Genomic DNA, 12,274 nt, shown 5'->3' with positions numbered 1-12,274 from the left:
GTGTGAATATACTTATCCGAACTGGTTGAATTTGCAAGCCCGAAAGAAAGGAGGTTGTCGGGAGCCTGTATTACTTTTTTCTGCTTGTTTTCCAGGTGGTAATGATCAGTATTCACGTGACAGGAGCTTTGTATTTCATTGTTCTTTGTAGTCCTGTAGTGCAGATGTCTTTCCCAAGGCCTCAGAAAGTTCACATGTTTTAAGAGTCTTTTAGTACGATTGCTGAATCTGGTTTTCATTACAAAGAAGTCCACAGATGCCCTTTTTAAACTTTTGCACTTGGTGGACTCAGACTGTTTCCCTACCATATTTTTTTCCTTTTGGCTATTACATTTAGCAAGGAGTGCTAAATTAATGGCAGGTGCATGGATTTGGAGAGCTACCAGTTCTAGAGTCATCACTGAAATAGCCTGGTTGTTATAGGAGGGTTAGTTGTTAGTATCAGACTTAATATAAATCTGGAAATATTCTCTACATAAGTAGAATATAGTCTTAGCTGTAGCCATGATGCTGGAATAAAGAGTAGCAGGGTGCTGGAAACCAAGGGAAAGAGCACCAGTAAGCTTTCTCATTTGGATTAATAAACATATTTCTGCCTGTACATGTATTTGACAGTCTGGGTCTTCTATGCAGTATTTGCTCCTGCTTGTGTCACCTTCACACTTGAGCTGTGGAGAAGAGGAGGGAGAATGGGCAATGGGAGGAAAGGGAGGTGGGTTTTACTAGCTGACTTGTGTCCCATTCCTAGTGGACCTTACCAGGATTTCTAGTTTTCGTTATCTAATGCTCTTGCATCACTGGAAGGGAAATTTCTGACTGTCTTGTTTCATTTACCCCTGATGGAAGAGCAGCAAACCTGAATTATGAGAACTGAGATTGAACTTAGCGCTTGTCAGTTATATAGTTCTAAATGAAGATATTTTTCATGCTTAAAACATTTCAGATTGATACATTTCTATAGTTTGTTCACAAGTAAGTAAGAACAGCTGCATCACTTATGAAAGTTGGCTCCCAACAAACAAACAAAAAAATTCAAGGCTGTGGTGTGTCTAAGCCAAATTTCAGCCTGGAATGTATTTTTATGAGTAATAAACTCCTGCCATTTGTAATGGAAATTCTGAAAGATCTTTTAACTATTTCATGGCGAAAGTATGAGTGTGGGACTTTAGGGAGAAGAAACACATTCTCACTCTGGCTGGTGTCATCTCATGACTTAGCCATTTTTGTGGTTTCTGCAAGTCTTTCTCCAGCTGTTCTAAAAAATTATTGTACTCCTGATGCATAGTATTATCAGATATTACTGACTTCTGAAAAATAATGCTGCAGTAGTCCTGTCCTGATAATAAGATATATTGACTGGATGAATATATTGGAGCCTCTGACATAAATCATCTTTCTGTCATCCTTTCTTCACTCTGTCTTCTGAGTTTCCTTGTATATATGCTGCTTTTTTTTTTTTTATTCCTAATACATATGGTTTCAGTTATGTTTTCATTTGTTATTGAGTATTTTTAAGTTATTTCAAGTCTTTCATGAATAATATCTGACTGAAGAATAGTATGGAGACCTTCCCAGTATATAATCCATAGGACTGAGGAGAGATTATATAATGAAAGCAAATTCTTAATGCAAGTTCAGTATTCATGTTATGCTACACGACAGTCTCTGTATTGAGTGTGAGCAGGGTGATACAAGGAGTAGACAAAGTCAGAAATGGTTTTCCATGAATCCAGTGTATTACTGGAAAGAGACATTCACATTTCAGAATTTCATCACTGCACAATAATGTCCCAGTTTTCAAGGTAGCCATAAAATGCAAAGTTTGCATTATTGATTATGAATGTAAAATCACATCTGCTTGGATAAATGGAATTTTTGTATACAAAACAACTGGACAAAATTTTAGAGGAAAGGTTAAACTATTTGACTGTAACAGTAAAGAAAGCTAATATACAATTAGGTAAACTTTGTGATTTGAAAAAGGCCAGACACTCTGTTTTAAGCATTATAGTTTAGCTTTCAAATTAGGCATAGAGAAAAAAAGATAAGTACGCATTAGGAGGGAAAAAATAAAAAGGACTTCTTAAAAAGCCAAAGGAGTTGTACTGAGGCTGTATCCCTCTGAGCAGTTTCTTCACAGATTCTTCTTTTTCTTCTCCTTTTGTGACTGTATCTGTACCTTGACTTCTGTTAACTTAAACAAGCTATGGTTAAGAGTTCATAATAAAACAGTAACAGGCCTTTCAGACAGCAGAAATATCCCTGAGAGATATCAGGTGTCTTATGCTTTGTTATTAAGTTGAGATAAGTGATTTATACCATTTCTACCATTTCTGAATGCTTACATGTCCTCCTCTGAAGTCAGTTCATATAGACTCGTTGTATTCAAGCCCTGGGCTGCATTCTTTGTGGCTGCAAGAGATAGTCCCTGTAACTTGTTGAAAGTTAATCTAGAAAGTTTTGTGTAACATATTTTTACAAGAAGATGGTGTCAAGCAATGATTTTATTAGCATTTACTTAGACTGATCTCCATATCTGCGTTCTGATACCTGCAAATAATGTTTTCGTTCAGAATTACAAACCTTTACATTCACCAGAATGTCTTATCTTGCACATTTATATGTGTGTTAGGGATGACTAACCAAGAAAAATTCTAATGGAAATTTTTGTTTTGATTTCAATAAGAGAGAAAAGCATAATCTACTTTTAATCTACTTATTTGCTGACTGATTCCTATGGAGCAATTTATTAAACATTGTACTAGTGGATATCTATCTATAGATGTATTTTGATATCACTCTGGAGTAACAGGTTCTGCACTGATTTGTCAGATCTTGTTTCTGTCAGTGTCTGTGTTAAGCATGGTTGTTCCACAGATTGAATCCCTTTGTGATAGAGTAGCTGTTCTTTAAAATGCTGGACTGTGGGATGTTTTTAATATGTTGAATCAGACTTTTCAACTGAAATAAATGCTCATGTTCTTTATATTATTTTTGCATTGTTTTCATTGAATATGCTTTTTTACTCTAGGGAAACAAGATTATAAGAAAACCAGGCCTATGTTAAGAGCTACAAGATTAAAAGCAGAGGCCAAGAAAACTGCACTAGGCGTAAAGGTAGAGACTTCTTTGATAGCTCAAACCACCTTTGTGTTTGTTTCGTTTCCCCATAGATGTACTGTGTGAATATTGATTTCTGAGAGATATTGTTTATGACATTTCAAAATCTAAGTAGAATGCTAGAATCTAAAATATTTATGATTAACTGCTTTTACTTAACCCTAAAATGACTTGAATATTTGAAGTGCTGAAAGATTTTACATAGTGTATGTCCTTGTTAATGATGCATGCTTACTTTAAGGTTTAAAGTACTGTGTGGTTAGAAAATTGATGGTTTTAGGGAGCCTGTCTACACACAGAACAAATTATTTAACTATTTTGTATAGTTAGACAAATTACAATAAACAGTTCCTCTTCTCATCCTATGCCAGTAGTAATTTAAAGACTGGGTTTGTTAAGTATTGTTAATTCTCAGCATTACTGTCTCACTCTGCATCCTTGTGTACTACTTCGGACTAGGAAAAAGAAGGCTTAACTAACAGCAAAGGAAAGCATATGGAAAGATACTAAACTTTATTTTGAAAATGTTCCCTTTTCAGGCAGGTATGAAGTATAACAATTACTTTAGATCACAACTGTGAATATGAGCAAGGAGGACAATTAGGAATATTCTCTGTTATCTACTACCCAGTGTGTCATCAAAACAGGATCTAGCTGAACACACATTATTTATGTTGCCTCCAGTATTTTTTCCTCAGATTTATTTTTTTTTAATCTAACTGATACACTGTTAACAGCAAGAGTAAAACCTGAGGAAAAGAAAAAAGTAGATCCATTATCTAGGTATTCTAGTAAAAGAAACTTCAGAAATGTTAAAAGGAGAATGTTTCTTGTTTCTGGCAGATGAGAAATCAATTTTTTTCAAGTTATAGCTTATAGCAAATGCCAAGGTATTACTACCAAGCTGTAACAGCTGTTAGGCTGCCAGATGATGTATTTGGTTGTCTTCCAGAATTTGCTATTATAATCACGAAACAGTGCTTTCTTTTTGCTCCTGATTGCTGATCTCGATCAAGCATTACTGTGTGATGCAGTATGTTTTCACAACATAATCTCCTCAGTTAGTGCTGTGTGTCAGGTTTTAATGAGAAAAAGTAGATTGCCTTTTTTGTTTAAAGGATAAATTATTAACCTTTTGAGTTCCTTTTCTTTCCTTTCTTATTAATTTTTCCTTTTTATTTTCATTTTCCTTTCAATGGCGTGACCTTTTAAAAGTGATGTTCTACTTGGAGACTTAGTGTTCAGCGTAATTCTTTTAAAATGAACACATTTTTTGCATGTCTTTCACAAATGAGAAGAGTATGAGATTTAGTCCTTCAAAACCTGTTTCATTTCCTTATTTTCTTAAGTAATTCTTTCCTAAAAATGAGGGTGAATGGGAAAGCATATGTGTAATCATATATGTAATGAAGAATTGAGTATTAGTGAATAAAGGACTTTTGCCATCAAGATGTACATGTGCTCTCCAAGTCCTGAATGGGTGTGTTCTGCTAGTTGTACTGTGTGATGTCTCAGGTTTACAATTCTGCTTCTGCCTTAAAAAAAAAAAAAATCTCTAAAATATTTTCTTCCAGCTGTAATATTCTTTTGTTTTTCTGGACCTTAAAAAAAAGTCTGGGTCTTCCCCAAATAGATCACAGTAATTTATTTTGCTTCCGAAAAGCTGACAGAGCTGAAGCAGAAAGGAAGGTAAATTAGGCACCTTTCCCTTCAGGGATTTGCTTGTAGGGGAAGAAAAGCAGAGCTTTTATATGCATCCTTCTCACTGAGCCTGCTTAATGCAAACAACCTCTGGCTTAGTAAATGTTACAATCTACCAGAACACGGGCAATTTCTGTAGAGTAAACTCTGCCCTTCTGCTTACAGACCCACAGTGCTCAGCATGGAAGCGAAGTGTATTTAATGTCTTGGGGTAAAGGTGCACCTCTTCCCATCTCACAGTGACAGCTCTTCATCCTGCTCAATCCCTCCAGTAGCTGAAATTCACCATGGGCAGTAGATGCTCCTGGAGTGTCTGTAGGGAAATCTCCTTCCTTACCCCTGGAGAGGCTTAGTTGTGAAGCCCTAAAACCTATACCCCTCTCTCGAGCATAGCTTGTTTTGCTCAGTTCAGTGTTAAGATCCTCCAGCTGCCAAGTGCCATCTTTTTATATCTATCCTCCACACCTATCCTAAATCCTTCTCTGTTGTTTTCTGGATATTTTTTAAAATTATTCTTGACAACTTATGTTTGGTGTGACAGCAACTGGCAGGACAGAAGAAAACACAAATAGTTCTTCAGATCCTTTGACCAGTTGTCTCAATGCCCTGAGGTCACGCTTGTTCATCCTTAGTCTTGTTGGGACTTTGTATTTGTCTGCCTCGAAAACCAGTGGGCAATGGTCAGTGGGCCATGCCAAGCTGGGAATTTTGTTGGTGGTTTCCCAGAGGCTCACATACCTACCTATGGGCTGGGTCCAGGTGGCATATTGGAGTCCCTAATGACTATTGACCTTATTTTTTTCTGAATTGAGGAGGTTTTGATATGCAGGGTAGGTTGCCCTGCACTAGGATGTGCACTGGATGTATCTTCATCTACATTCTCATCTCCCTGGTCCTCAGATTCCAGAGTCTCATGTCTGCTCTTTAAGGGCACCTGGAGAGGTGAGGTAGGTCAGCAGGGAATTCACCTGCCATCCCAAGCAGAAATGCAATTCCACTCCCCACTGTTTTTTAAGAGCTCCTCCTTTTCCCTGGGATGAGTAATGTTAGTAAGTGACACGATTCACCTTCCAAAGGCTGGGATTTTAGGGTTTTTTTATTATATAGGCCCTAATTCTGTGCTGTAGAAATTGATTATCTTAAATCTGTGTTGAGAGGAAAAAAAAGTGATATAACTACAATGCAATGTAATAAGTGGGCACTTTAAATAGAAATGTCCAAAGTTCTTCTAAATCTGTGAGAAGACACATATGTGTATTTGGAATGTACTTTGTTTATATACGTATCTATTCAGTACATGATGCAATATGCAACATTTTAAAATAAATTAACCTTTTATTATAAAAAGCTAAGGTGAAGCTAATAAAAATGTTGTAATGGAAGGATAAATGTAAAAGTATAAACTCTCTGGGAAAGGGGAATATGTTTGTAGTTCTGTGAAATCCATACACACAATAAGCTAACCCAATAAGCACCATACAGCCACTTAAAACTGTAGGCTTTTTTATGTCATTGATAACTCTAGGGTTGTTTTGCATTACTGTCCTGAAGAAATTACATGCCTGGATGTAAACTAAGACTTAGTGTAGTATTTAGGGCAGGAAAAACGAGAACTAGAAAATAGTGAAGGGATTTTGTCCTTAATTTCTACGAGGATAATGAAATTCAACTGTTGTGTATTTCACCATAAGAGCTGACAACATTAGCTTAAAAAAAGGCCCTATAAATGACATAAAACTTTTCAGAACCAATCCCCTGGAGATTCTTCACATTTCATCGCTGGCATACTAATTAGTTTGTCTCGTCAAACTTTGATTGCATTGTCATTTTAATGCAAGGTTTAAAGTAACAAAGTTTCTTTCAGTCACTGGCATTTAGTACTTTTTAATTTCCCAATGAGGTATTTTTATCTATGTTGATAATGTCAAAGAAGCAGCTGAGCGCTAATAAATATCCAAAGTTAGTTCAAGCAGGGTGACCATGATAGTACTTGGTGTGTCATAGTTGCTCTTTAAACACGTTAAAGATTAAATATTGTAGCAGAGCTATTGTGCTGGCTCTGTTTGTATATGTGACACTAATGTAGACAGTGCCAGAATACATTGTGTCTCTTGGAAAAGCAGGACCCAGTCTGGAGAAAAAGAGGAAGCAATGTGTTATACATCTCCTGGTGTTTGGATAAGACAAAATTCTTTGTAGCAGTACCAAAAAGGGAGCCTCTGAACTTTCTCTGGGTCATTTTGTTGCCCCCCTCCACAGGGGGTTTGTGCTGGTGGAAGCCCAGCCATTCACCCTTATCAAGTAGAGAGGAAGGCCTTTCCACTTCTGGTGCCAGCTCTGCTCTCACTGGGTGAGGAAAACATGCCAGCAGGAGGGTGATAAGCAGAAAATGGTTTGAGAAGTGTGGAAGCTTGGCCCCCAGATAGCTGGAGTTTGGTATGCAGTGACTAAAAGTTGTGGGAGTTCTTGGGGAGAGATTTTTTTTCACAGGCTGCAAGAACAAATCAGTAGTCCATGGGACAAGTGATGAAGTTTTCTCTCTTCTTGAAAGGTAGACAAATCTTAACAGTAGTATTTTCAAAGTACTTGCAAAGACATTATTGACTGCACAATATCACTCCACAGAGAATTATTAGCAACACAGTACATTGATTCAGCTAAGGAAAAAATGTTTCCTAAACAAAGTGAGAGCTTACTGTCTGTCATTATGCGTATCTGCTTAACCTGTTGTGTAGTTAGAGACCTCACTATGGTGACTTTCTCTCATCTGGAACAACTTAGATAGGAATAGATAGCAACACATTCCTGGTGTATTTTAGCAAAGGATATTCTCCAATTTCATGCTGTTCATAATCTGCTAAATTAGTGAACTACATTTTTCAAGATACAATTTCATTTTCATAGCTTTGTAGAAATTAAGGCCACAAGAGACTATTAGATTATTTGATCTGCACTTCTATGTGTTAGAGATCATAAAATATTATCCAAATACTTTTTTCAAAGTCCAAGCACTTTGTAATGGTCAAAATACTGGGTCTTCAAATCAACTTATGTGTCTCAAAAAATGCAGAGCAGCTTAATATGCCAGCAGTGGATAAAGTGTGATATTCCCTGTAGTCAGGCTTTGATCCCTGACCTTGAAATGAAAGGGAGGGGAAACAGCACATACAAAGAGAAGAACAAAATCAGATCTGTGCCTGACCTGAACACATAAGTATCATAGTCATGGTGGTTTGAGATGTGAACAAGATGCACCAAGCAAAATCTTAGGAGGATTTTCTGTACCAGCTTGGAGCAGTAGACCATCTTTCTCAAACCTTCTTATGTCTCTACTTAGGACCAGAGTGTGGGACTTCAAAGAATAATCAATAACAGCAAAACCTCAAATCCTAGAAATCAAATCAATACAATGGAGGAAAATGTCAGCATCAGAAAACTTTTGATGCAATATAAAAATGTCTGAGCAGTTAAACATAGGGTGCTGTTACTTTTAATAACTTAGTAGTTTTTGGGGTTCAGAATGTAGCACTGACCGTGGAAGTAATCTGAGTTTTCCTAGAGCCTTGAAGGAGAGGAGCTGTCGCTATAGGATACGAGAAAGCACAACACGAGCCACCACGATGGCAAGGCAAAAAAGAAGAAAGTTTATTCTTCTGACTCCAAGTTTTATACTTTTCCAAAGGTGACAGTGGATTGGAGAGTGAATGGGCCACCTCTCCAAAGACATTGGACAAAACACCAGTACATCAACTTCCTCCACCCCCACGAAGGAATGCAAAACAATATGTTGTTTACAGAAAATGTGTGGAAAAGTTTTGTAACAGAATGTAAACTCAGAAGGCTTTAGAAAATCTTAAGAATCAGGGTGACAAGGAGCAGCTAGGAGAGTTGAGTTTGCTGACTCCTGGCAGCGAGGTCCTTCTTTTCACACAAGCCAAATTTGAAGTATTCTTTCCAATTTCAAAATAAAAATGTACTTCTTTGAGAGAGATCAGATGATAAAAGACTCACAGGTATGGAAGTCCATATTTTCCTGAAGAATGTTCAATCATTCTTGCTCCTAAAAAATGGCATTTAGTTCAAGGCTGAACTTATCTAACTGCAGCTGGGCCTTGAAAGTTTATTGTAAACAGGATAAAAGGACCCCACACTGTGAAATGCTTTGCTTAAATACAGGTGTATATAATTATATGCTGTAACCAAACTAGTTCTAATTCTTCTCTATGATAAAATAAATACTGGTCATCTCTCTGCTCGAAATCCCTCCACCTTTGTACATCCAGAAATCACAGAGTCACAGTTTTTCAAGGCAGAGTACTCTACTTTATAAGTACAGTATGCATCTTTGATACCTATATATATTATTTTGCATCTAGCTGTTTTAAAATGAATCCTGTTGTTTTGTAGGCATATAGCCAGGTATTTTTGATGACTCTCTTATAGTATCTTGTTCTCATTATTTGAGATAACAATGATCTTTCTTCCATCTGAAATTTTCACAGTAAAAAATTAGAACCTAAAAAGTGTGGATAAAAGTTCATAAATTACTTATGTTGCCTTCTGTTAGCTGTAGAATGTCCTGCATTAAGGAAGTAAGCATTCATGTATAAATATGTTTTTGTTGAAACTCTAAAACATGGTCACAGTGAATATCCACCTAAAGTCTTCAGTTAAAAATATGAGATAAAAAGATTGTCAGTTCCTGTATATGTATTTTACAGGTATCCTTGGTCAGCATGATTTTCTTTTCCTCTCTTTTCAGAAAGAGCAAGGGATAGTTTAGCAATTCAAAGAGAGAAATTTATGGTACTCTCACTTAGTTTTAAGCAGGTTTCTGGTAAAAAAGGTGTAATTCTATTTGAAGGGCAATTAAAAAACATGTAACACCCCCCCCCCCCCCCAACATTTCCTGGAAGTATGATATTTCTCTATATGTGTAGGATATGAGGGGCCATACACAGTGTCCAGATTTCTGTTATCATAGCCAACATTTTTTCCTCGCCCCCTCTCCTGATTAATCTTGTTTAGATCCCAGCTCTGCCACTTGCTCCATCAGGGTGAATTTGAGGACATAATCCAAGTATTTTGGCATGAGAGACATAAAAATGACAAAAAATGATAAGAGAACTAAATCTGCATTTTGCTGTAATGGTATGCATTTCCTTTATGAAAAGTTTCTGGAAAACTTAACCAAACTGAAATCAGTAGGGTTCTACATATGCTATTCTACATGTAAGAGAATAAAATAGAAAATTCTGTTCCTTTTTAAAGGCTTCTATGACTGTACTTTGGGATTTGAGAGTAAAAATGTTGTTTTCTAGTGTTCTGTAGCATGATATAAAAGAAAAAAAAAAGGAGAAAAGGTCCTCTGATCATTTTAAGTTTATTTCTATAAAACTTTTTCTTTATTCTTTAATTATTCATGGTAAAATCCTTTGAGTAAATGGATTTTGCAGAGGATGATTGGGATGATCCATAAAGTGCAAGAGAAAGGGAGCTATATATGCCAAGCAGGGAGTATTTTAACACTTAATTTCTATGCATGACTTAAAATACAAATAGCAAAGCCTGAAAAGTATAAAACAAATTAAAATGACAATATATATATCTGTTGTGGCAAATACAGTACAGTGGTGCAGCATCTCATTTGCTATTTACCTTGCAAAATTTATGCTTATAAAAGTCCATAAACTGGATGCAATTCTTAAGAGACTGCATATCCCTAGCTAAGAGCCAGATGTCCTTTGTAAGGCCATTTATTTTATATTTTTGTTACTCTGCCTTTTTCAGTAACTCAAAACTAAGGTTCTTGCATAACTCTCCAACCTGGAGTTTTAGGAGGAATTTTCATTCCCAGGGATAATAAATAATGATCCACCCACACAGTTCCTAATGGCTGTGCAGGGAAAATAGTATTGTTATCACAGTGTTACTCATTGTGAAACTTAGGCAGAGGAATTAAAGAACTGCTTCTATGAAGCAGTTACAAGGCAGCCTAAGAAAAAAAACCTCAAGATTTTCCCAATTCCACTTCCTTTGAAACAAATCTTTAATGCAAAGGTTCCTGAAAAGTTTGCTGCTGCTATTCACAGCATTTTTTAAGGGAGACCGGGGGAAGGGAAGGCAAAGGTAAAGCTATTGTAAAGCAGAAAGAGTGAGACGTGTGGCATCCAAACAAGAGAAAAACTTTTTAATACTGGAATGAATTTGCTCTCTGTGTCAAGTGTGAACGGTGCCTGCAATGTATGGTTTTGTTGTCCACTCTCCTGAGCAGATGGAGCTTGCAGTTGTATGTCACTTGTTTATTACATCCTCTTAAGATTAGTAGCTGTGTGGCCAGATGGGTCTGGGAGCACAGCTGTGGATACAAGGAAATAAATGAAACCTGTCTGATGCTGCCATGCCCTTTTGTGAGATACTGACGTGTTGCAACTGCAACAAAGCAAAAATCACTTTCCTTTAATATATGAGTGAATTAGATGTACTTCTTTTAAAAATCAAATCATGAAATCAGGAGGATGAAGTTCAGAGGGTGGTACAATTCTAAGAGGAAAATGTAGTTGAAATCTGTATCCAACAGCCTCAGCAAATTTGCAGGAGCAATTTTAATGTAGTAAAACAAATTTAAACTACATCTCAGTCATCCATATAAAATATAAAGCAAAGGTTTCTATAGAATAAAGAATATGCTCTTATAGAACATATGCCAACTAGGCAGTAGTATTTCAAAATTTATTAGATGGCATATGTTGAATTATTGATCCGACATTCTGATAAACTATATAATGCATTCATGTAAATGCAAATTAAATGCTGCTCTATAGAAGAATGCCAGATATGGGCTAGACTTTAAAAAATGAAATGCACAGTTTTAACTCCTTCATGTCAGTGAACACAATGTTGGTCACAAAGCCACCACCACCCTAGAGATGCTGGGTAGGATTAATCCCACAGTGCACAAAAAGAGGTACCATCTGCACTCCCTTCTAGACTAAGGGGAGAAATGGTCATTTTTGGGAATTCGCCTGCCATCTCTTAGAGGACACAAGATGGACAGGTTCTGTTCTTGGAAAGTAAAGGGTGTCTTGTTGTCTTGGTTCAGTGTAGGCATCTCCTTTCAGTCCTGCTGACAGAGTAGGTTTGATGTGACATCTTCTCTACCAATTCAGATCAGTTGTTATAAAATCACTGAACTTTTTTTCTTGGGCTTGTTCTTCTGATGTAATTGTTTTATAGCTTAACATGAAGCTGAGAATTGGAGGGGAAGTTTTGCTTCTTTCCTTAGAGAGAGAGCGGGATTTGGAGGTACAAACTAACCTTTGGAACATCTCAAATGCAGAATTTTAAAAATTCATCATTATGACCAGGAGTCAAGCAGTAGATGTTGTTAGCTGTAGAGTCATACTTTCTGTGAGCTGAAGGGATATAAGGATTTTTCTCAGATTTATCTTTC

The 12,274-nt window shown here is 36.6% G+C and overlaps 1 protein-coding gene across 4 annotated transcripts in view; it reads left to right on the top strand.

The window, feature by feature from the left end:
* TRIQK (triple QxxK/R motif containing) overlaps nt 1–12,274 on the top strand; it is a 138,978-nt gene that overhangs the window by 43,531 nt on the left and 83,173 nt on the right. For all 4 annotated transcript variants that reach the window (XR_014952995.1, XM_021543200.2, XM_077782922.2 and 1 more), the window contains one exon: nt 3,032–3,117. Coding sequence is in view for 3 of the 4 variants with exons in the window: in XM_021543200.2 (XP_021398875.1) it covers nt 3,032–3,117 (86 nt within the window). In the remaining variant the exon portion in view is untranslated. The remainder of the gene's footprint in view (nt 1–3,031; nt 3,118–12,274) is intronic.

Source organism: Lonchura striata, chromosome 2 (assembly GCF_050655825.1).
Source record: "Lonchura striata isolate lonStrDom1 chromosome 2, ASM5065582v1, whole genome shotgun sequence".
In the NCBI taxonomy this organism is placed as follows: Eukaryota; Metazoa; Chordata; class Aves; order Passeriformes; family Estrildidae; genus Lonchura; species Lonchura striata.
This window is presented reverse-complemented; position numbering and strand designations above follow the sequence as displayed.